This window comes from Scomber japonicus, chromosome 13 (assembly GCF_027409825.1).
Source record: "Scomber japonicus isolate fScoJap1 chromosome 13, fScoJap1.pri, whole genome shotgun sequence".
Taxonomy (NCBI): domain Eukaryota; kingdom Metazoa; phylum Chordata; class Actinopteri; order Scombriformes; family Scombridae; genus Scomber; species Scomber japonicus.
In genome coordinates, this window is record NC_070590.1 from 18,544,736 (window position 1) to 18,571,197 (window position 26,462).

General features: G+C 39.0%; 1 protein-coding gene across 2 annotated transcripts; it reads left to right on the forward strand.

Annotated features, from left to right (window-relative positions):
- Positions 1 to 13,599: 13,599 nt before the first annotated feature.
- On the forward strand, positions 13,600 to 25,067 carry arfip2b (ADP-ribosylation factor interacting protein 2b). Of its 2 annotated transcripts, XM_053331825.1 has the most exons (8): positions 13,600 to 13,703; positions 16,821 to 16,877; positions 18,422 to 18,530; positions 20,875 to 20,990; positions 21,126 to 21,347; positions 21,446 to 21,603; positions 21,891 to 22,065; positions 22,206 to 25,067. In XM_053331825.1, the coding sequence occupies exons 1-8, from the start codon at positions 13,605 to 13,607 to the stop codon at positions 22,359 to 22,361; spliced, it is 1,092 nt and encodes a 363-aa protein (XP_053187800.1). In that variant the 5' UTR covers positions 13,600 to 13,604; the 3' UTR covers positions 22,362 to 25,067. The 2 variants fall into 2 exon arrangements, with proteins under 2 accessions (XP_053187800.1, XP_053187801.1); XM_053331826.1 differs by lacking the exon at positions 16,821 to 16,877 and having other exon boundaries at positions 13,605 to 13,703.
- The last annotated feature ends 1,395 nt before the right edge of the window (positions 25,068 to 26,462 follow it).

A 26,462-nucleotide genomic window follows, 5' to 3' on the forward strand; every position in this document is an offset into this window, starting at 1 on the left:
GGTCTGTAATCATCACAGTGGCTACAAAAGAAAACCCACTAGAAAGAGCTGTGATGTATTTTGCTCCTCTAAGTCCTCATGTTCACAGGTTTTCATAAACCCACTCTCTAAACAAAGTCCAGCCAGTCGACCTGAGGGAGAGAGTGAGGGAATTACACCATAACCATATAAGGACATTATGTCTCCTGATCTGCAATCTCAAATGCAGCTGTGTGTGTGTGTGTCTGTGTGTGTGTGTGTGCTCTTGTAATTCTTACTGATGTGTAGACCTTGAGAGTAAGGATATTACTGGAAAGAAAGAGCATTTGCACTTCTTCTAAAGGCGGTTTTAGGGTTAAGATGAGGCTTTAAGGTTAAGGCTAGAAATAGGATTAAGTTTCATTTCAGCTACTGTTGAATCGACTGAGAGCCTACACCTGTTAGCCTACTTGTCTTTTGCTGAGATCTGTTAAGCCAACTACGTCATGATGTGTTTCTTTTTTGGACCAACCACAAACAGCAAAGTCAGAACATCTTCCACTAATATCATTTGTGGTGGCTGACCATGGGGCCTCTGCTTGAGCTAGTGCTCAAACAAATCACTGACAGACAGCCTTCAATTTGCTTCCTTTAGTTGTAACCATTTTCTGTCACAAACACAAGAACATTTAGCCAAACACCAGTCCCTCTAGCAATGATATATATCTGTATCTGTGTGTATCATATAAGATATCCATAGGTGGCTGCTCTGCATTTCTTGAATGTACTGTCTCTAAACTATATATTTTACAACATCAACTTTATTTCTGTTTTTCCTGACTTGCCATTTGCAATATCCTGTCACTTTCCCAAATACAACACTGGAATAAATCCTCAGTCTCTGCCTGAGTGCCCAAAAAGGAAACCATGAAAACTCTTAGTGTGATATAACTCTTCCATTTTACAATGTCACATGTGGTGCTCTCTATCCAAATATGTCAGAATTATGCTGTAATGTTCCAAAAATTCTATGATTTCTCATCCACAAGATCCTTTTCTGGGTCCTCAATGCTCAGTGTTTCTTAAAGGAGCCCAGAGACAAAACATGGAATGGGTTTGGAGGGAATGCAAGAAATAGAGGAGGGGAAAATTGAGGGAAATCGAGAAAGTGCAAAATCTAAAAGTGGGAGAAAGCAGGTGGGCTGAGCGCTCACATCTGACCAGTAAAACTCAGGATCGCAGCCTTCTTTGCCAAACTGACTCACTTACAGCTCACGCTGAGAGTGCGAAGGGTCACAAATATGCTCACCCTGAAATTCATCCAGGGGAGACAGACAGAGACATACATTGATACAGATGCCATGATTTTAAAGGAGGAGGATCTTTGGAATGCAGGGTCAAGTTTTCAGTCTGCCCCTTTGTTGACCTCCAATTTTAATACATTTGACAGGTAAGTTCATTGTGATGATTTCTCTTATCCACAGCAGGGAGGCTTAGGAAGTGGCTATCTGGGTGGCTATGCCCCCCGCATTCCTAAATCCTTATAAACTCTCTATAAATTAACCCCCTGGAGGCACTCACTTCCAGAAGAGCTTGGATGTCTTCCACAGTCTCTTTAAAATGTACGTGAGGTCCTGCATTCCCCCATCACAAATTTTCCAATGAACTCTGTCAATTTGTACTGTATGCTGCTACACCAGTGCAGCCAAATTCCTGTGTATTTGTAGTATTTGGCCAGTAAAGTGATCATGATTGATTTTTTCTTCTTTTAGGATCATTGTTGATTCCCTGGATTGGATGATTTCAAAACTGTTAACACAGCATCCTGTGTCTGTCGATGGATGTCAGTGCAGTTAATTTTTGTCTATGCAATCACTTCAACAGCAGCTTGGAGGCAAAGGTCACAGACTGGCTTTTACTTTATGTGTTATCATCTTCAGGATGTTCCAACTAAAGTTAAGAGGAGGAAAGATGAGAAAGTGAGTAGGAGATTATTTGTTTTTCTGAAGGGGGGGGGGGGCTTCCTGTCATTTTAAAGGGTTTCGAGGGGATGTTTGCTCACCTTCTTAATGGCTTAAAGGGGGTGGAAGCATCTATCTTTCTCTCTGCGCATTTCAGGGAAGGGTCCCAAGAGGGGTGGACCAATTCTGCCCTGTGACTGATTGCACAAAGTCCAACAGATATGCCCTAGCACACAAGAAAAAATAAAATAGTTTATATATAGATAGTACTCAGTAAATATAAAAACTAAATATCACATTGGAATTTCCATTACTGTGACATATAAAGGGGAGATACTACATTTTAGTAATATCCCATGAAACCAGTTTACATTGTAATGCACTCATCAGAGGTTGAAGGAGTATGTCTTTAGACTGAGTTATGAATATTTGCAGATAGTGTATAATGTAGTACAGTACATTCTGCTCTTCACACTGTAGGACAATGTTATAAGTAAGTAGACTGTGAGTATATTAACTACATAGTTTGATGCAGCTTCTGTTAGACCTGAAATCAATTAAAAAATCTGCCTACTTGCATTTAGATCCATCTCTTGTGATTTTGTGAGCATGTGCATGTGTGTACGTTGAGATAAACAGTATATATTGCCAATCTTATTCCATTGCTGGAAGACTAAGATGTCTCTTGAGCAAGAAAATACTCCAGAGGAAAGTCCATGTCCATGTGTTGTAAGAGTGTTTGAAAGAAAGAATGAAAGATATGCTGTATAGCAAAAGAAGAGAAATAGAAAAAATATTGATGTCAGGAGACTGCGCACAAATCATCCTCTAAATCATTCACGCTGTCACTGAGTACTGACAGCAGTCTGTCTGCCGGGCCGCCGTCATATGGAGCCTGGCACTGTCCACTGGGGTTGACAGCCTGGTCTGAAATATGAGGACCAAATGGACCTGGGAATCTCTTGGGGGGGACTGGAAAGGATCTTTCTGCACCTCTATGGCACATCTGGCCTACTGCACTGCTGCTATAGCTGGGGGTACAGAGGGGTGAGAAACGGTGTACTGTATCATGGGGGCAAGAGATGAGGCCTTACACACCACACAGCCAACTTCAAATGTTCTGTGGTTTCTTTCTTTTTTTTCTGTGCAGATTATCTGAAGTCTCGATAAATTTGTGAAGATTTACTTGCACATAATCTGCGGTTCATTCAGTCTTTCTGAAGAAAAGTAGGATTCTTAGTCATTATTTATGCACATACTATGTCTATACAGTTGTTAATAGCTATAATGCCTATAATCACATTGGACCTGTCAGTGGTCTGTTTGACATAAATTTGGATATTACCCTCTACGACATGTGTTCCACTGAGGCTCATATTGTGCCGTTACTTGGTAAACAGACACATTCTTGGCATCTCGGGCACATTTCTTAATGCAACTTTGGATTTGACATTAAATGTGGTTACAGTGCAGGAAGGAGTATCTGTTGACTACTTTTAAAGGAGTAAATGTAAAGTCAATGTAAACTTGAAGTTCAGTTGCCCTCTTTGTCCTTGCCAGATAATTTCACACAGTTATCATTATTCATTGTTGGGATATAAACAGAGATACTTCCACTATGGTAGAGGACATGCATTTACAGTAGTATTTTTAGGTATCTTTTAGGTGCTGGAATGCACCCAAGACTGCAAAATGTTCAGGGAGATTCATACAAAACTTCAAGCTCATGTACCAAAGTCTCTATCTCCACTATTGTTCATCTGTCCCATTTTTGTCTTCAACTCTTTTTTTCCCCCCACAGGCATCATCCAACAGTTCCATGACCAGCGTAATGGAAAACTCCACACCAAACCAGACTGGACTCAACAAGCATTGCAGTCAGTCTGGGTCTAAGGCTGAATAACGTAAAGGGGCTCAGACAACCACAGATAAAACCAGGAGGGCTAGTGTGTGTGAAGAGATTGTATTAGAACACAGCTGGTACTGTTCTCAGAAGTGTATGATTCATTATTGAGCTATGAGCTAACTAGAAATGTCAGCTCACCTAGTTGATCCCTCATCTAAAATGCAGTTCATTCATTCCCTGAAATGTCTAAATGCATTATTTTCTGTTGCCAATAAGCAAAACTGATACTAAACTATCATCGTGGTTTCTTAACTGCCTACCAACAGTTAAAAAAATATGTTTAAGCACAACATGGAATGTCTGTGAAAAAAGGTGTTTCCTTTTTCATTGTTAGCAGTCGACTGGATGTGACTGCCTCATAAACCCGGTGAATACTTGGTGTTTCTGTGGCGGCTTGTTTGATTACAGCCCCACCAGGTGGTTGCCCAGCTCTCCTCTGTGAACCAAACCAACTATGGCCCTGCAGTGCTCAAACCTCCTCAAGGTGCTGACGTTAGTGCAGGGGCTTTTTCTGTGAAAATTATGGCTTCGTGAGAATGGTTTTCAAAGAACATTGGGACATACAAAAAAGATCAAAGAGATGCCTTTAAGCTATTTGGCTGGAAAAAGGATTCCTCAGAATACACAGTTTGTTGGAGGTCCTCAAAGCTCCTAAACATTGCACTGAAATATTGGTTTGTAAAGAACCCTCAGATTCAACTTTTTCAATTATCTTGGTCAATGACCTTAGTTGATCATATTTCCTGGCTCTGCACATGTATGAATTCATTGTGAACAATGCAAACATGTAGAATATGGAAATAACAAAACCCACCACATTTTGTGTTTGTACCTTGCTTATGTAAAAATGAATCACAGTCATAGTTTAAGAGCTTGGATGGTCAACTTGTTTTTCCTAGACCACTTTATATGAATGTCAATGGATGATTCCAGCATTAGTTTACTTTTATTTATTAATCTGATAGGGATGACTATTGGATGAATATTTTTGAAGACAAACACTTAACAGTCTCTGAGAATGTTTAGGAAAAAATGTTAACTCCCATTAACAACTGATGAACTGCAGCTGGTGTAAATGTTTAGGAGATAGTGCTTATTTATTTTCATTTCATATGCATTTTTTCTCCATTTCATGATTAGGCCTTCGGATCCCCTTTTTCCTGCTGGGATTAGTGTGTTTGCTTTGATGTGGGTTGTGACCTGCTTAGTGTGTGTGGGCAGGCCTCTCACTCCTGTGTGTGTGTGGTAGGGTTGAGGTGAAGGGGTACATGGAAGCCCCCTTTTTACTCCCTCAGTGTTTAGATGTAGTGCGTGACCTAGGGTGTACCATAAAGCAGCAGATTCAGGAACAAACACAGCTGTAAAACACCAATCTTGGCATCTAAAGCAAACACTTCTGATCATGATTTGCTCATTTGGCCACATCTGTGCGTGTGCGTCCCATTATGCGAGTGTACGTTATTCATTTGTGTGGTTTTTAACAAGCTACAGTGTGTTCTGCCAAGTACAGGTAGCTGATTTCAAAAACAAAATAAACCCAGGAAGCATTAATAACATCTCTGGCACATGCAGCAAGATTGAATGTTTCCAACATTACTAATAAGCCCCCATATGAGGTGGCAAAACAAACTATAGCAATATAATGTTCAACATGCACCGGTATTAATACTTATCATACAATTAACTTCATCAATGTTAAAGCGAAACATTATTATTAGATTGTCGGATGGGTTTCAAAAGTAAAACACAATTTTGGCCTAAGGGTTTGGCCCCATGAAATAACTGCATAGTTAATCTTATGTTAAGAGGCCTTAGGAGTGAACAATCGAATGAAGTTAATTATAAAAGTACAGTTGATTGAGTACAAAAACTTGACAGTTCAAGTTTTTTAATCATATTTAATATATTAAGGCTAATGAATAAGTGGTTGAAAATACTACATCCTTTACCTTAGGGGACCTTCATCGCCATGGTTATAATAAGAACCATTTGATTATGATTAGGTGAATGTCTCATTCTTGGGATGACAGTCTCATAACATTAATTAAATGGCTCAACAGTGATGTATGCACAATAACTACTATTGTCAATAGATATGTGGATTCAGGTATACTTACATCATTTAGCATGAAAGAAGTAGCTATTTATATTTTTTTGATATTGTGGAAATCTTTATTTTTATAGTTTTTTGACACTAGCGTCAAAGCGTCTTTTGATACTAGCGTCAATCAAGGATTTCATTTAATTTGATCTAGGGAATATTGAACGCTTACATGCAGATGGAAATGTAAACAACTGTTGAGCAGGAGAATTCATCATGACCTTGAAAATGTGGCTTGACAAAACATTTGAACTCAAGGGCTGCTTGCTAGCTTTGCCACAGAATTCAACCACATTTCATGGTGTTCCTCACTCAATAGAGTTTGTTCAGGTTGTCATGGTGATAGTTATAGGGCCAGCTCTATCTCCAGAACATCTGAAGAAACTCCATCTGCTGAAGAAGCCGGAAGATGTGGTTGAAAGTTCCCCAAAACAACTTTTTTCATATAATTATGGTGAAACTATATTTAACTATACTTAGCCAGGAAATAAGATATGGAAATTAGACAATATGGAAAGTAATTCTGCTGGGCATTTTTGTGTATTGCCTCTACTTTAATGCTACTGTTTGAATGAAAATGCAGTCTCTTTTCAATGAAAAATAGAAGGAAAAGATGTTCACCACTGGAGTCTGAAAGCTCCTGTGCTTATATTACAGCTCAACAACGCACGCTTTTCAAAAACAACAGCACGACACACTGCAATGAAAAACAAAAACCTTGAATGGCAGTGACCTGTAATATTTACCTATGGTGACTCCTGAATGGCTCACTCGCAGCTAAAGAAGGCCCTGCACACCTCAGGGCAGATGCAGATGTTTTTGTTGCTCCTGATGCAGAACAGATGAGGATGACTTGTTGGAACTTTTTTTGCTGCCGTTGAAAATTGAGGCACCCGCCATACAGTAGCCTTGCGGTGAAGCAAAATATTTAACAGTGATATGACCTTAAAATACATATGAGAAAAGTATGTTTGTGTTTATGTGGGGCTTCTTCACAGGAATGTATCCATAGAATAACTACACACAGCTTCAGTGTTAAACAACCACTGTGAGGTCAGACACTGTTTGAAAAAGAGGGTGGGGTGTCTCCCTGCAATGTAAACACTTCAAACAGAACACCAGTCTATTAGCAGCCTCTCTGATTAGCTGATGAACAAAAGCAATCAAGGCTGGTGTGGTCTCTTAGAGAGTATACATCAATTTCATTTGCTCAGGCCTTAGTGGTGATTGGCAGGTTCATTAAGTGTCCTGTTTACAATACGCTAAGAAGCCCATATGTGAAGTCAGCAGATGATTTCAAGTGGCTCTGAGAGGGCTGTTAGTCATCTACTAGATCATGAAATGATCATAAAAGCTGCTGTTGTCATCACCATGTGGCCACATAATTTTTCCTTACAAGGATCGCTGAATTGAAAAGAGCTTCCTCAGCTGTTGAACTAAGTTGTCTCTTTGATGATGAAAGCAAATGCATCTTTCAGTCTTCAGTGGCTTACATAGAGTCTGCTTTTTCTGTGTTTATATGTGATACATTCTCATTTGGCTGTATTTAAGTTTGGGATTTGGTGCCATCATGAGGGCAAGTCAGGTATGGAATGTGCCAAAAATATTTCAGTATCCACTGACTGTGTTTAAGAGGGAAAACGGGCAGAACAGCGTGTGATGCACAATATATTTCAAAAGCTGTCGTTAATTTAATAAATGAGATAGACATATTTTTTAAATTTGTTATGTTCACGGTCAGTGGAGAAGTGTGTGCACGGGTGTTAAAAGTGCATGCATGTGACTTTTGCTGAATTGGCGTGAGTCTTTACATGAGTCAGCAGGTGAGTCGGCACACTAATCACTGAGTAAGGAATAACTTCCCCTGATTCCAGTAACTAGTCCCTCTACAGCCAAACTTATGCTTCATGCGGTTGCCAACTAACCCAAAGATCAAAAACTTTCTCCATTACTTCCTACAGCCATGACATTTAACAGAAACATATGCACGCCCTCCTCTGTGCTTCATTATGCTAACTCTGCAGTTTCCAAAACAACAATGAGTGGTCACAAGCCACTGAGTGAGTGAGTTTGGTTCCTTACAAATATGTACATGCTATCCCTAATATTCATTTTCATATTGTTTGTCACACATGCACACATTTTTCTGTGAGTTTACTGCAAGTGTGAATGTATTTGATCTGTTTGTTCTACATGAATATTCAGTGACATTCCTTCACTTTTACAAGAAACCAAAAGTTCATGAGACTGAGCACAGAAACTTAAAAGCAGCCATGAATTATGATCCTTGATTTACTGTAAAGACAATCATTTTAAACCCAAACCTCTGTGGAAGCAACTCTCCTTTACACCATATGCTTTGATATATTGATGTAAAATACAGCTGTTTTTATAGCATGCCTCTGTTGGACAAAAAGTCTTGCTTGCCCATCATTTGGTAATTTTCCTTTCTACTTTAAAACAAATGGAACTAATGTAATTATTGCACATGTAGGAGAAAGAGTCAATAAATCATCTCAATCCAATAAATCAAGATTCTACAGACATTAAAAATGAATCATTATTATAATTTGAAGAAACTGATGGTCACGGACTAATCTGGGGTGGAAGTATGACTGCAATAGGCTTTAACATGGGTGGACAGCACTGCACACACATCTGCAGTAGCAGCTGCTGTAGCTCATCATGTTGCCTGTGATTACATTATTCACAACCGCAAGATGTAAAACATTTTTTGTTTAGTTTTTAAACTATTTAGGATAGACCTTTACAAGAAACTGCACAAATCATCCCACCATGTTGTCTGGAACAGGTAGAGACACAGACTGGCACAAAAAAAACACACCGACAGCTGGAAAACTCGTACTGTACACACACAGTTCCAATAGTTGAACATTTCCATATGGTGTTTCACGCCCCTTCCAAAAAATACCATGAGAGTTTCTTTTGGCTGTACACTTCTTTCAATGTCCCATATATTCATTAATGAAATGTTCACTCTTTCCCCCGCTTTCACTTTCCACCTCTTTCTCAGGCTCTGATTGACTGCAGAAGCTCCTCTGCCGGTCAGTGTTGGTAGGCTCTCTTCCAGCACTGTTAACACTGTTTGTAGGTAGTGGCTCATACTGCATGTGCTTGTGCTGTGCTCAAACCTCCACAGTTTTGTCATCAACCAAGCCTGAATAAAACAGTGCTTACTTATGGTACTTGAATAGTGTTTTTTTTTTTTTTTTTTTTTTTAAACCCGTTATTACTCCTCAGCTACTGTTAAACTGTTTTCTAATATATTGTTTTCTAACATGACATCCTTACTGTTACTGGGTCAAAGGTAGATGTATGTATGTATATTTTCATACTTTTATTCAAACATGAGAGATTAGCTTTAATTTCTTGACAAGAATTGCAACTGAAATGTTTCAGTTGTTTTGTTTTAGTGGATTATATAGTGGATTATAGTGGATTCTCATGGTAAAATAAATTAACTTTTTTTTCTACTGAATTTCCACAAGACAGTCTGACCCAGTACCCTTATCCTCCTCCACGATATCACCTCTTACTGAAATATACCCACAGAGGGCAGTATAGTAGCTGCCCTGTGCTCTCACTGCAGCTAAATTATTGGAAGTTAGGATCAGTGTCACACAAGTGATGGAGATGACAAGTTAGCAACCTCAAACTACATGTACAGTCAAGTTTCATTAAAGTCATCATAAAAAAATCATATGATGTTATTTGAAAATAATATATAATACATGGAAAAGTGTGTGAAATACTAGGTGTATGCGAGAGCATTCCTCTTTTATTCCCCCAGGCTGTCCCATTGTTTCAAGCTGCTGTACTGTATGTTAATGGAATGCTGATTGGAGTGACTGTTTGCGTGTTTGTTTCCATACAACAGGTATTCTGTGTTTCACACTGGCAATCTTCATCTTACCCATTGCTGTCATGTATTTAGACTTTTTCAAGAAATCACATGTAGGGTGTAGCACAATTTAGTGCATCAAAATGCCACTGCTGGACACTATCGAATAAAATTTAGTCCTATAACATAATTTAAAAACTATGAGAAGGTGACTCTTGTTATCTTTTTATATTTTATAAAATATCACAATCAGTCTAATTACAATTACTACCCTGTTTGTGGTTTCATATTGCATTCGTATAACTTTTTTCACGGATGAGGTAAAAGTGGCCACAATTACAGTATAATTAAAGTGAATTTGCACTTGCAGCCCCACAGAGGGCAGGGTTTCTTGAAATAAATCTAGTCTCGTGTTCAACCGTAGGCTGAAGGTTAAAGTTAAGGTTATATGCCGCAGCATTTCTTATAGAGGGGGACAATTAAAATGACACGTACAACTCACTCACACCTGAGCTAGTGTACAGTCAGTAGCAGTTTGATGAATCTACACATCACCTGCAGGGCGCTCCCAAAGATTGGTTGTAGACGTGTAGAGGCAGAATAAAGAAAAGAGCTCTTACTCCATTGCCATTTTCAGGTACAATAAACGTCATTCCGAAATGGGATGGAGGAAGCGCTTACTAAATATAGGATTCAGAGATGTCTTTAAAGTGATTATTACATTATGCTCTATATTTGTGTGTCTATAGTTTAATGGTAGATTGTTTTTCTTTCGAAAATCACTCATACTGCGTAAACAAACGAACCTATTGTTTAATCTCTGTATTTGAATATAGCAAAAAGTTAAATTCGTATACGAATCTATTATAAATATGTGTCATTTTATATAGGCTATGTGTATAAATAATTGAAAAAGCTAATAAAAAAACAACCAAAAAACAATAACAAAAATGATAATAACAATAACTTGAATATTACAAGATGCTTTGCAGTGAATATGCTCTGCCCTGTTCATAAATTAACACTGTATATGTAAACCTACCTATTAGGTAGAGGTTTACGCTGGGTAGGACATCGTGGCAGGTTTTCGGCTTGGTAAAGAGTGACTCCTCCTCTCAATAATAGACGCTCTTTGAGTCGGAGCGCGTCTGCGGAATGAATTCCTCGCTGTCGTCAGTTCCGTAAAGCGTCTCTCCTGCATTCATTAAAAAAGAAGACAGAGGATTATAGACTCGGGAGAGAAACGCGGATAGAACAAGACTTCACCCGGCTATGTCTTTAAAATATTCATAATTAAGAGCATTGCATTATTTCCCACCTGCAAAAGACACATCAGAGTCTGCTAATTCTCCGCCAGCGGTCGGGGATGCACTGGCGTTAGCCGGTTATTAGCTCGCTCGTTAGCTTTGCCGAACAAGTCTGTTTTTACGACTGAGACCCGACACACCGGTAAGACAGTCCGTCACTGTTTATTAACCACTATACTGTCTCATGTCTGGGTTTGGGGTTTTATATTGGTTCATTTTAACCTGCCAGATACGCACAGTGAACACATTTTGAAGTAAGCTTCTTCAGCTGCATGTAGATAATTGGAAGTAGGCCTTTTTCTAGAAAGCCAATTCATTTCAAACCTTAAAATGCTCCTGTCACTTCCATCACATAGCTATTGCGGTCAGTCATTTTTCACGACCCGAACAAACATCCCACTGTTTTGGACAAATTGAACCAACCAGAGGCCTCCTGCAAGCCAGCGTTACCTGCTGGAGAGAGAACAGCTGTGCACCTGTGCACCTGCACCTGTTCAGGCTCCCAGCTCTGTTTGACATGTACCCTCAGCCTGGTCCCCACACTTTACTGTTCTGCTTTAGTCAACAACAAGATAGTAGTCTGTTTTTAGGATTTTTAACTGTGCCATTGAGCTCAAGGCATATGTGCTTGACGCAAAAAGGGAACACGTCCTACGTTAATGACGTAGGTTAATAAACAAAAAAAAAGAAAAATCGTTTCTTTTGTTGTTCATTTACTTTTGTTATTCCTATTCTATTTTACATTTATAAGGGAAACTAGATATCAGAAATACATATATAGTCTCCTTTTGAGCACATTTAGTGCAGCAAACCTGATTGCTCTAGTCCTTTAGTCTCTGATAAAATTGCTTATCTGAACGTCTTGTACGTTAAGTAAAATCTCTGTTAATATGGCACTATAGGGTGGAAGAGTTTGGATTGATGATAAACAGTACTGTCATTCAGACTTATTTTTATTTTAACCCAGAAGCTCTGACACAGGTGCAGTGAGTTGTTGTAGAGGAGTGTTTTTGAGTAAACGTATTTTTGGCCAAAAGAAGCAACGTGTAAAGTCAACAGAGGTGCCATTCCTCAGGAAATGGACTTGGCATGGCTAAGTGTGCTTTTATAATGGAAAAGACCTCTTAGGTGAGGTCAGAGCCAATGCAAACAAGCAGTACTCAGTCCTCCCTTCACACATCATCAGTGATAGCAGTGCCAGCAAGTGATCCAACTCCTAGAAACCTGCTTTACAGTTTGTTTAGGTTACAGTCACACCATCAACACCAAGCCTTTTTTAAATTTACATTTCTGCTTATTGGACCATACACTCATTGTATTAGCTGTATGCTACATGTGGGTTCCATCCTGTAAAAACTGCTTTGCACAGTGTCGTAAATGCATCTGAGATTACACATCAAATAGTTTTAAAAAGCCTAATATGCATATTAAATATGAGATTTTTGGACTGCGTTGTGTGTTAAAATAAGAATCCTAATTTAGTGAAATTGTTTATTTCTTCCTATTCACCAATCAGAGTGGGAGTAAAGGACTTTTGATGCATTTATTTAGATTCATAAGATTGTGTCTAAGCTTCTGTTCTTTTATTGAGAGCGATTTAACTCACACAATCAGACCGGCAGATTGTTCTCCATTTCTTTGATGAAATGTACATAATATTACTCACAATACACACCAATGCATCATTGTGACTCGCCTGCAGTATTGTTGCTTCTTTGTGTGGACTGTTCATGCTGGAGTTCATCCAGGTGTGACATTTAAAGGTGTGACAATCTACTCAGCAGTATGAAAACCCTGATGAGCCTCTTTCACATCTGTGGGCCCTCAAATTGAACCTAATTTTGCACCATCATCTGTGGCCATGTGACACACACACACACACACACACATAGAGAAGCATACACCTACAAACAGACCCCTCATTAGTGTTTGTGCTAGTGAATTCATTAAGCCGTGAATTCATTATTCCTTTCTAAGCCAAAAATAGGAAATATATTACTGCCTGCTCAACATTGTTTTTTTGCAAATGTTGTTACACATGTGTTTGTACAGCTTTATGGTGCGACTGTGCAAGCCAAATCAGTTTCAAGTGTTTGAATGACTAGACAGTGTTGACAGCATTTTGCAATCACCCCTGTGGTCTGGGTGTAAAGGGTGCAGGCGCCGCCAACATACAGTTGTGTAACTGAGCTGTAGACTAAAGTGGCCACTTCAACAAGATGGCTCATTGTAGTGGCAGGCTCCTGTGTGCGGGGCTTTCATAGGTGTGTCTTTTTTTCTTCATTTTTTTTTTTATGCGAGTGTAGCCTTGCTCTTTGAAAACTGCCTTCATGCTTGTTTGTAGCAATTATATTCCCATCTGCCTAATGATTTGGCTGTTTTGACTACTCTTGTCTTTAAAGCAGGATTTAGGCCTCACTGTTTTTCCATGCCTACCCTTTTCACTTTATTTACATAGCTTGCTGCATCCACACTTTCTCTCTCTCTCTCTTCTCTCTCACAGTGCATTATGACAGACAGCATTATGAGTAAAGCTGCCACAATGGAGATTCCTATCAACAGTAATGGCGACACAGGGACGCTAGCAGAAGACGACAGCCTTGAACAGGTGGGTCACACTACCTACTTCATTCCATGACTCTGTGGAACATCTTGAGACCACCCAGTGTTGTTATTTACCTATTTAAAGCTATTACACAATGTTTGTGTTTACCCACATGCAATCCCTAAGCCGCCCACAAGACCATTTGCATACCCAAAGCCAGAATCCAGCAAGCAGACAAGGGCACAGAGCCATTAGTTTCCTTATTCATTTGTTTGTTAGGCATCCTTACTGTATTTTCCACTAACTCTGATACTTTGGCTTATTGGCCCTTTACAGCTGGTACATCACATAGAGACTCTTGCATCAAAGTGTGTTTTTACAGCAGTGATGATTAGATTTTTTTCCATTTGAAAAGATGTATATTAGTTTTGTTGTTTTGTTATTTTAAACAAGTTTATTTTCTTAACAAAAAAAGGTAGTGTATTCTGTATTGTACCTTTGCATTTTTATATGTCAAGCTGTACTTTCTTATAAAAAATCTTAAGTGACCTTTCTTCAGGCACCCGATTATTGTTTGTTGTGAGTTTTTCTCCTAAGGACATTTTAATAATAGCCTTAAACTTGATGATATATTCAGTAATACAGTACTATCCCTGAAGGTTTGAAATCATTCACATGACAAAATCAAACCCACATTCTGAATTTTATCACAATGTGACGGAGAAATGTGTGCCTTTGGTTGTTTGAAGTTTGACACATTGTGGTTATGGGTATTGTTCTCTGCTATCACGAGGTTAGCTAAGGGAGCTGGCTCTTTTCATGCCATTCACACCACAGTACCACTCTGCTCTGTGGTAATATGCTCAGTGCAGCTCAGGACTCATTCTTCTCAGTTGTTTGTCCTGAACACTAGTTGTATGAATGGGGTCAATTACTCACAGTTGTTCTTTCTCACTTCACCTGAAAGTACTTGTGTTCAGCCACTCAGAGCAGAGTAATCATTCAGAAGCTGTATTCCAGTCTCTTGCTGTGAACTTAAATATTGTTTTCTTCCTGGATTGAACTGTGTTATGTATCACCTGTATACCTACATGTAGAAGTCCTTGTGTTGCTTGGCTTGCTGAGTTAAATTAGAGAGACCTTGCTGGGAAATCAGGTGTAGCTGTCTCCTTGGGAACCAGTTGTTCCCATTAACAGATCATGTGGCTTCTTGTTAAGGGTAGCAGACACATCTCTTGTGTATTAACCTTAACAGTAGGTGTTGAATTGATATGCTAAACTCTCCACACACACCCCCACACCCCCACCAGGACACTTATAGAACAAATAATCAGCTGTGGGTCTGAGTTGAAGGTAAAAGACACTGTGCTGGTTTGACATTTCGTCTTCATCATTCACAGGAGTGTGTTTGTCAGAGTCAGTTAGCATGATAACAGTGTAGTTGTAGAGTAAGTTAGGTGGAACAGGTTGTGCATTCCTCTGTATCTAAGCCACACCTTGTTTGACAAATAGACTGAAGATCCTGGACGAAGCCCCGACAGTTAATTTTGTTATTTGCTAACCAAACTATGTGACTCTGCTCAAAGTCTGCTCAAAATAGTAAAAGAAAATCCTACTTCCTTAGTAAGCTTGTATGTTGAAGTATTCAGACGTTTGGTGTGTCTTCCTCAGTTTAATATGTTCATACTCAGCACTGTTTAGTGCTGAATATCAACCAGTTGTCATAGCAACACAGCAATTAATCTGACACTGGCTGTGCTTTGTCCTTGGGTGAAAGCCCTCAGAAATCAGATTGATATCTGTGCAGCACTTGGTTTAAAGCTGCAGCACAGAGATGAAGAGGAGAATATGTCTGGTTTCAGATGTTGTAGCATTGTGTCCTTGTGTGTGTCAGAACAGCAGATGTGACTGACAGCTTTCTCTACAGTGACAGAGATAGATTTGACTGCCAGCAGCATCCTGGCAAAAACATCACATGCATCACAGTGACTCACTTTGAGAATCACCAGTATTTTAAGATCCTCATCGTGTTAGACACAATTTCTCACAAGTGATAACTTGTACTTTAATTGTGATAACAAGGATATCCTTATTATATTGTTGAATCTCAAAGCAGCCTATTTATTTTAGAAATAGTGGTTTGTGGCACTTTAGAGCAGAGCCTCTGCTGTCTGGTCCACACCTATCAGGCCATGTCGTGTTTGTGGTAAGGCATCTGTAGATGATTAATATTTACATACCTACTGTAGGTGTCAGGATATGACAACCAGATTACTGTTTGATGTCTCAAAACTGCTATAGTTTCCTTCCTTCTCCGGGAACAGGCACTGTGTCAACAAAGTGTCCAGGGAGGGACATGTTCCTGCGTCAGCTTTCTCCCACATTGAACAGATGCCACAGCATGAAGCAGATCTCTGGTGGAGAGATAAATAGCAAATGTAATTAAACAAGCCATGTCCTTGTATTTAACTTATTTATTCATTTTTGAGTAGTTTTTTTTGGTGTGCAAGAAGCTACATGTTAAACTGTGATTGTGCACTGCAGAAGATGAGCAGATGTGCTGTGATGAAGGCCATGTTACTGCTGACGTGACCCCAGATCAGTTGCTAAAATAGAGTCTTATCTGTCCCAGCAATCAAAGTGTGTTACCTGCTACCTGTTTGGCCACTTAAAATGAGTTTATGTGGATGTTTGTGTGCGTACACATTTCCTTCTTTATTTTTTCCTTAATGTGAATGTCAATTTTAGTGTTTATTAATATCTTGAAAGTAAATATCCTTATGATTATCAGAAATCAGTATTTCCTTTGTCTAGAGACAGTGATGGAATAATATCATAGCAGAGCAGTGGGAACACATTAAAGATGGAAACTGTGCTAAAACAACAAGAAAAATGTGTTTTTCCAGTTAACTGGATGATGCACTAACCTTAACACAAAGTAACTACAAAGCTGAGCTGCTGTGATATGAGTCATCACTGCTCTTCATCCTCCTTCATTCACAGCTGTCTGTGGGCATTACAATGATTTTTCTGGAATTTCTTTTACATCTTTGTATCTTGTTTCATGATTTCAGTTATGGATTTTTTTTTCTTTTTGTCTCCTTTTCCTTTTTCTATTTGTTCTTTTTTTGTTGTTGTTGTTGTGTGTGTCGATTCCCCCCCTCCTTCATCTCTATGCAGGCTGCAAAGCTGCAGTGGAGCTTAGATGAGAAGGTAGGGAGCTCCAGAGGCACCAGGGTGAGCAGGCCATTTGTGCATTTATGTCTGTGTGTGTGTGTGTGTGTTTTTTTGTTAGTGTTAGAACTGTTCAGTGGTTTGACTTTATAAGCCATTAAATTGCCTCGCATCACTATGTTGGTTTATTTCACTAAATGTCAGATATAATATTTCATTTTTATAGCAAACCACTGTGCAGCTTGAATTGTACTGCTGTTTTTTTTGGCTCCTACTAACTCTAGCTGGAACAAAACACTTGGGTATCAACATTAAAATCTGTTTTCATTTGATTTTCATTTGATCAGCTACGAAACCCATCCAGAGTTTGAGTGAGCTAATATAGCATAGATTTTGTGTGTGCACTTGGGTGAAGAATGAGTGTGATTCCTTTAATTTTAGCGGGTGTCGTTTGACAAAACACAGTGTCATACTAATAATCTTGTCATACTAATGCCGTAATACTGTTTTGATGTTTCAATCATAATAAGAGACGTAGTTGTGTTCTGGGAAGGAAGCAAAGAGAGAGTTGACCGTGACTACTGCTGCTGTAGGTCTGTCTCAACAAACAGAGCCTAGATACATGTGTAAGAAGATATTCATCTCCCTCAGTGAATACTGTTTATCCTCCAGTGACACAGCAACATTTTTTTACTTCCTTTTGGTCATTTCAAACATACTCTTTGTTGTTTGTTTATAAAAAGGAAACTGCTGCCTCCCCTCCAGAGAATTCATCAGTAGTTTCCTTATCAAAATCTTAATGTGACTGAGTCTTTAGGCCTCAGGAAGTGTCCTGTTGTATGCATTATGCCCCTTTTTATATTTTATGATGGATAATATGAGTCTTTGCCCATACTTTTCTGTGTAGTGTTAACCACAAATGAAATGAGAGGTTTGCTCATGGCCACATGCATGAGTAAAGTAAAAAAACCTTTTTGTTGTGGTAACCTGGGCTCAACATATGCTTTGCCAAAGTGAGAAATCTTTTCAGGCCAGATTTTCCTTTTCCCATAAATCCCTCACAACTGTTTTTTTTTTCTCACTAGCTTACACACAAGCAGGGAGGCAAACAAAGGAAAACAGTGAGTTAGATGAAGGAAAACACACTGAAGCCTGCGATGGTCGTTATACTGGAAGGAGAAAATAGTTTGCTTGAACATTTCCTGCTGCTTAGATCATTAAGGTCGCTGTTAGTTTGCTGAGGTGCAGTAGTTGTTGTCGTTGCGCTCGCTCCAAACAGCAGCATAGCAGGAGACTCAGCTCATGTCTTTAGCCAGGTTAATTATTGACCGGGAACTTTAGTGCTTTTCTGTCTTTAACACACTTAACAGTTTTCCCCGTTGACTCCCAGATAAGCCGTTGAGTTGAACACTGCTTGACGACTGTGTGTACTGACTAACCTTCCTAACATAGTAGTGTTTGTCCCCCTCTAGTGAAGGAGTCGTTAACATACATTGTCTACACTGCCTGAATTTTAGTCATAATCTCCTTGTATTCATACCCCCAATCCTCCGTTTTTCCCTCTCTTCCGTTCTCTTCTTTTTTATTTCCCCATTTAAACTTTGCAGGACCTACAGCAGGTGATGGTATCGGGTCCCAATCTGAACGAGACCAGCATTGTATCTGGGGGGTATGGAGGAACAGCAGAAGGTATCATCCCCACCAGCTCAATCAAAGGTAGAGCTCACTCTTTGTCTTTCATATCTTTTCAGGCTCCTCTAAGCTTTCCCATTTGGACTTCTTCTGTTGACTCTGTGCTCTGCCTCAGACTCTTGGACTCATTGAGTGAGTTTATTCAGAGGACAATGAAGTATTTGACTTCTGGGGCCTCAGATCATCTTCCCGTGAGACCCTGCAAGCTATTAATTTGCGATAACTGGTGGTCAATTTGCACTGATTCATCACTGATTGAATGATTTTCATTCATCAGTAGCATAGGCCTCTCACTGTATCTGAAAACGTGACTTACAAAGCAGAGTGGCAGAATGAATGATGAATTATATTGCTGATGAAAACAGCCTGTGAGTATCAAAGTGATTTAAAATGTTCTGACTGACTTTAGTCCCCAAATTGTGTGATTTAAATAAATAAATAAATAATGAAATACCACGTTAAACTTAAAAAAAACCTTCCTTCATGTGTTGTGTGATACAGAGGGTCCACTGAAGGATTCATGTCATTTTCATGTTCAAGGCATTCTAGTTTCAGAGGGAAACAATGACACACTCACTGCTGCTTTTTTGATGATAACGTTTCTGCTTTTTTGTTGCACTCTCTCTCTCTTTTAGGCCCTGCTGTACGCTACAATAAAGAGTTTAACAAAAGGATCCCAGTTACAGGAATAGGTGGCTCCTTAGACTTAATTATTATTAATGATAAAGAGCCAATTTCCAAAATTTGATACAACCATTTTTAGGAGATGAGGGATATGAACCATTAGTCTTTAAATATACTGTAGTCGCTCAGGGTTGTCAAGCAATAACTTTTTCTGTGAACTCTAATCTTTTTAAAAGTAATGTGTAATGATTTTCTCCTTTTCTTTTTTAATGGATATTTCTCACATGATGGATATCTCATTTTGGAAAGGTGCTCTTTATACTTGTTGAATTAGATTTAGACAGCTGTTCTCTTGTTTCTTTCATCTTCTTTTAAAATGTCTTTTTTTCAGGGGAGAGAAGGGCAGTGTGCTTATTTTAACCTGCTGCTCTTTTTCTTGGACATATTGTGCCTTTTTTTTTTCTATCACTGCCTTTCTTTTACATATTCGTCTGTCAGGTTGGTGTCTCTTGGGTTTTTAAGCATCATGCCATTTATTATTTTTGTTTTTCCCAGAATAAACTGATCTGTGAACTTCTGTTTCTCAGCAAAACAGAAACCATCTTCAAGTTCATCACAAAGTGAATTTGTTTTACAACCTTGAATATCAGTGGTTCAACTCAGATTTTAGTGGGTTGATTTTAGCCAACCTAGTTTTTAGAGGCCCTAATTTCTCTCATGCTAATCATTTTGTTTTATCGTTATTTCCTAAAAGATTGATGTGTTTTTAGTATTGCACTATTATAGTGCTGCTGCAGTTCAAACTGCCCCCATCTTCATCTTCACTCATTTGCATTATTCACTGATTGTCATGCACTAAATGTTGTCTTTTCATCTTTATTCTGTCTATCTTTGTCCTCCACCTCCTTTTCACCATTCCCTCCTACATGTTCCTCATCCTCCTCCTCTCCCTTTTGTCATCATACTTCTGTTTCTTCCTCTGCATCTCCCTGCTCCTCCTCCCAATTTTCCTCCTACTCTACCTTTTGGCACGCTTGTTCAACCTCAATAATTACTTCATGTTTACACCTTACCCTAAACAAAATTGTTCCCACAATTTGGAAAAAAACCCCAATGTAAATCCCACTCCTACTCTAATGCACAATCACCCTGAACCCTTCCTTCATCCAAACCCTCCCTTACGACCACCCACCAATTGTCACAGAACTGCGTACGAAGGCCAGGCGAGGTAGCCTTCCCCCAAGCCGCTCTGTCATCCACCACATAGCAAACCAATCACATGAATACCAAGGTACTGGGAAAAAAGGTTGAGCGCGCGACAGATGCTACATTAATTAATCAGATAGAAATTTTAACACCGACATTTACAGTCTTATCACACCTCCAGTATGAAATAAATTGTGTCAAAAACATGAGGCTGTCTCAGTATTTCCTCTTTGTTTCATCCTCTGCATTTTTCTAACTTTCATTCACTCATTAATTCACTCCTATGCATGATGAAGTGCTTTAAAGGCTAATGGTGATGGGCATGGGTTGCAATTTAAGAGATTTCAGAAACCATCCTCATTTTTTTTCTATTTTAAATGCAGCACTGAATACACTTCAGTAGTTAAGGATTCTCTGTTTGGTCTATGGGGTTCAATCTTGGGTTAATCTTCTTTTGTTTACCTCAAAGTGTTTGTTTGCTCTTGTTTGTTATTTACCTTGTTGTTTTTTTTTGTCTTTTCTGGGTCTTATCTCTCAGGTTCCAACATGCACCACAGCAGCAGCAGCTCATCAATGACGGCAGAGGAAACAACCCGAGGAGTGGCTGTGGAGAAAATAGAAACGGTGAAGAAGTGGGGCCTCAACACTTACAAGGTACATGAGGTTATATAATGCTGACTAACCAGTAAAATGAATAAATGATCATTATATGATGAAGAGCTGCTTGGTGAATTCATTGTAGTGTGCCTCAAAATAGTTTTACTAATGTCTTCATGTGTCTTCTTTCAGTGTACAAAGCAAATGATCTCAGAGCGTTTCGGTCGGGGGTCCAGGACTGTGGACTTGGAGCTTGAGGCCCAGATTGAGGTGCTGAGAGACACGAAACGGAAATATGAGAATGTGCTGCGATTGGCCAGAGCACTGACCAACCACTTCTACAACATGGTGCAGACACAGCACGCACTGGGTGACACCTTTGCTGACCTCAGCCAGAAATCCCCAGAGCTAAGGGTGAGGCCTCAAAATCTATTCACATAGCTTTAGGTTAGATTTATGTTTATACCATCCACATTCTACTGTATGCATGAACTATTTCTTTACACTTACAGGATGAGTTTGGCTACAATGCAGAGACTCAGAAGTTGCTGTGTAAGAATGGAGAAACTCTGCTTGGTGCCATTAACTTCTTTGTGTCCAGCATCAACACACTGGTCAACAAGACCATGGAGGACACCCTGATGACCATCAAGATGTATGAAAATGCCAGGTAAAGTCTTTTCATTTAACAAACAGAATGGAAACCCTTTTTTACAGTACATAATACATTAGATTTCTCAGGGTGAAATAATTAACTCATTGAAAAAAGACTGTATTAGTATATTACTTCTGAAATATAAGACAAGGAATTCTTTCCTTCTTCTTCGTCTTCTCCTTCCTTCTGCTAAAATGAATATTTAATGTCACCATGTTTTATAATTATTTATAAAAATCATTATCCTATGAATTTTTGAAGTATGCCCTCTTGTCTTCCCTCCCCTCCTTTTTTTTGCATAGATTGGAGTTTGATGCCTACAGGTCAGACTTAGAGGAGCTGAGTTTGGGTCCAAGAGATGCTGTAGCCGTAGCCCGCATAGATGCTGCTCAACAACAGTTCCAAGTCCAAAAGGACAAGTACGAACGCCTCCGCTCAGACGTCACCATTAAACTCAAGTTCTTGGAGGAGAATAAGGTAAGCTGGCAGCGACTAATCTCCAGACTTGTAAGTCGAAAAAAATGTATACATCCAGGTTGACTCGATATGGTCACATTTATTTATGATTGTACACACAAACCAAACTTATATGCCCTGTCTGGCTTTGTCTCACACAGGTGAAGGTGATGCATAAGCAGCTCCTCCTCTTCCATAATGCTATCTCGGCGTACTTTGCTGGCAACCAGCAGCAGCTGGAGCAGACGCTGAAGCAGTTCAACATAAAGTTGAGGCCTCCAGGGGCCGACAAGCCCTCTTGGTTAGAGGAGCAGTGAGAGCGCCTGCTGGACCTCCTGCAGTCCTCTTTTCGACCACCTCCACCTGTTACCTGTTGAAACCCCCAACTTACAGAGGACCACTACAGAGGGAAATGTATTGATCATTGGATGGAAAAAGATATGAGATGAGGGTGTGACTTGATTATTGAACAGATGAATTGCAGGGTATTATTGATGAATGGGCCAAATGCTGAACAAAAACAAGTGGCCAGTTTCATGAACAGTCAGGGGGCTTTTAGTGCCTCTCCTACCAACTTCCTTTTTTTTCACTCTAATCCTATTTGTGCTTTGTTCCCAGAGAAACTTTCTCCTATATGACTTGACCCCTTCTATCTCAACACTATGTTGCTGTGTGAGCTTGTGTTAGTCATGTTTACGGCCATTATTGTACTCCTCAAGTGCTCCCAGTGCTCTGAGTTCAACTTCAACCCCACATCTTAGTAACAGAGACAGGTGACGACAGGCAAAATGGTAAGAACCATTTCACACATTGAGATGTAACCAAACACTACGTTGAAACTCTTCCAGACCTTATCACTCCTGGTGTGCCTCCTTATAAATAAGATAATTTAATGTACTAAATGAACATGTGGCCTGGAGGAATAAAGATAAGTTCTGAAAAAGATTTCAAACATATGAAGGAGATTTGTATGGTACACTGGAAAGGAATGTCCAGACATTTCAAATCAATGTACATTTAAAATTAAGTACTGTTTAATGTTTGAAATTATGATTGTTTTGTAGTTTATAAAAAACACATTGTTGTGTTTAGTTTAACTTCTCCTTAATTTGATTGTCATCTCTTTATTTCCTCATTATTTCTGTTCTAGTCAGCTGTATGTCCTCTGCTTCACAGCAATGGACAGAATACTGTTGGGGTGATGTGTTTTTAGACTGCAAATTCTGCAGTGCTTAGTCTGTAATAATCCTGAAAATTCTTAACTTAAACTGGTATATGCAGTGATCATTGAACAAACAGTGCCACAGCTTCCCAAAGTTATACTGGTTTTGGGTATTTTACTGATTTTGTTTAATTTACCCAAAGAGGATTGAGAGAAACGTTTGTTGGATTATGACCTACCTATATTGGAGTGTGACCTACTGTACCAGTCAAACATATTGGACACATCTCCTCATCCACTTGAGTGAAAAAGTGTGTCCAAACTCAAACTCAGTTGTGATCAGACAGACTTGAATGGATTCACTCCATTTAACTGTTTTAATGACTATTTAAAATAGATGATTTTCTTTTTTGTTTGTTTTTGGTAGAAGGACAGACATAACAGTGATGCATTGTTGAAATATGTTTTTTGTTTGATATTAAGACCTTCTAGGATCATTTATTTCAGTTTTTACTCAACCATTATATATTTGCAGATGTTTACCTTTCTTCACACTGAAGATTAGCTATCTAACACGACTAATTCTAATGTTTCATCATCAGTTCTTGTAATTTAGTAGATGGTGTTTTGAGTAACACTAATGATTTCATCATTTGTTTTTATTTCTTTTAAGTGAAACATTGTCTGGATGTAATGAAAGGAAACAATCATCAATTGTTGACAATTATGACAAGATAAGACATAGGTATGGTACTAAATACGTAATGTGTTTTCTTATGCATCACTGTATTTATTATGTTCATCTTATGTGTTGGAATCAGCATGTTGTACACTGAAACCTCTGGTTTGTCCAAATGACCTAGTTTATGAGTATGGCATTAATGACATTTTGCAGATGACAACACTACACACTATCATGAAATGATGCCTCCGGCTAACCAAATCTGTAATAGATACTTTCCAAATGTCAGTTGATTGAGACTGGTTTTGTGTCCCAGTGTCAAACTGCTGTGAAGGCAAATGAAGGTAGTCCAGTGTAAACATTGTCATGTTTTACCATGTTGCATTTAACTCATAAGAGTCTCTAGTAACACAAGGGAGTGCTCTATGAAATCTTCCATCAGTTAATCTGTTAGTCCTCCAGCTTCATGTCTCCTCTGTATTTGCATGGCAGGCAGTGATCCCGAGTGTAGGTGCAGATATATGTGAACGCACTGAAGCTCTACTCTCGGCCTTCTGTGCACCAGCTCACATTGACTTGCATAGTGCCGTGCTCGCTGTTGTTATTTTCAATCATGAAACTGGCTGAAGCAGAATCCAAAAATGTGGGTTTACATTTAAAGCTGCACTCTTAAGAGCAATTATGTGAGGAAGTGGATTTAATTTGTGCGACTCAGTAAGACCTTGGCCTCACTCGCGGCTAAAATTTGCAATCTCTCTGGTAAGCTCCTGGTCTGTTTGACCACCACACAGCAATATTAATAAAATGTGACTCCCTCTTCCAAACCTGCGCCTTTTCAGTTCCTTACCCCAAAACCAAAATGAATGGCAATAGGATTTTTCTTTTTGGCTCCGTAGTCGTAAATCCTCCTGTAAATTGAAAAGATGTGACGAGCATTCTAAGTCACTCTGACTGGCAGTCTTTAGATTGCTGCCGAGAGAGAACCAAGATTTATAAGATAGATATTTTATTTGTGTACAATCAATGTTTTCTAGGCTGAGCTGGTGTGTTGTACTGTATGAATGTTTGCACATAACGGTATTTAAGATGATAAATGAAGTCTTGTCTTGGATTGATGTGATTCTCTGCCTTCATTCCTCACTCAGACCTGAAAACTCGCACCCCACCCCAAGGGAGCAAAATTAAAAACTACACATTTTCAAATGCCTGGGCTGTATTTTCCTGTTTGCTCCTTCATTTCATTAGTATTGCACTGTAGCCTAGAATATTGCGTATATAGACAGAGAAGCAACCATTGGGATTCTGTCAAGTAAAATCATAATGTTGTGATTACAATCATGTAGAAGCATTTGAGTAATCTTGATCAACCATTATTTATCATCATTTATTATATTTATCTCCTGTTTGATTATTGAGTCATTGGAACCCCAACAAAAGGTATCACATTTCTAATCAGGATCAACAGTTCACACATTTTCAGAGTTTGCACCAGTTAGGCTATAATGTCTCTCATATAAGAGTCTCTACCATAGTTCAGTCAAATCACAAGTGAAATTCCCAAGTGAGAAATGGCACTCTCCAAGCATCAGTGTCATGTTTTTCTTGTCATTCTTTGGGTCCTGTAGGTTTTTCTTCTGCCTGAACTGTACATTTTTAACCCCTGTTGATTACCATGTGGGAGTTTTAGACATCTACTACCCCAGTGGTTCTTAATGTGGTGTCCAGGGGTCCCCACCAAAAAGGAGAATCATTTATTTTCACTATAATTCCATTCACAATTAACACAATTACAACATCAATGATAGTTTGATGATTGGTCTCATGCACTTTATTTAATAAAAACAAAAAACCCTGGACAAAATCTTATCAGACAGGGGCTCAGTGGACTAATTTGTGTCACTTTAAGAGTCCTTAACGTGAAAAAGTTTGAGATAGGCCGTTTTACCTTACCCAAAAGGGCGTTTCCTTTACCTGGAAACATCTGGGTTGAATGTGATTGGTGGAGGCGCGTGTCCTGCACCTGTGACTGCCGCTCGTGAGACATACTTTCAGTGGAGTAGCACGAGGCTTTACTTACCGGACTGCGGATTCATTTGACAGCTACATTTTTTAAAGGACACGGTGAGTAAAATGAATCGGTGCTTTAGTTGCAGTTCAAAGTATGTTACATTTGAGTTGCTTATGCTCGATGATATGTTCAGTTAGGAGCCTTGTTTGTAAAGGTGAGCCGATTTCATTGCAAATCAAGAACTGACAGCGAATCTCGCTCAAAAAAATGTCGAATTAATACAAATTAAATCATCACAAAATGCACATGCTTATTTAAAAAATGTCAGTATTAGTCATCACAATAAGCACAGTTAATTGCAGTTGACTGGCTTGTTAATACAGCCTTCCTCCACGACAATAAACAACGGATGTCCAAAAAGAAGTGCAGATCCACATTTAATGTAAAAGGTTTATATGTCATGTACTTGTTCATGTTATATGTTATACTTGGTGGATGACATCTATGCCGAATTCAACACTGGTCTCGAATAAGTAATACAAAGTATCATTTATATTGTTTGAGGC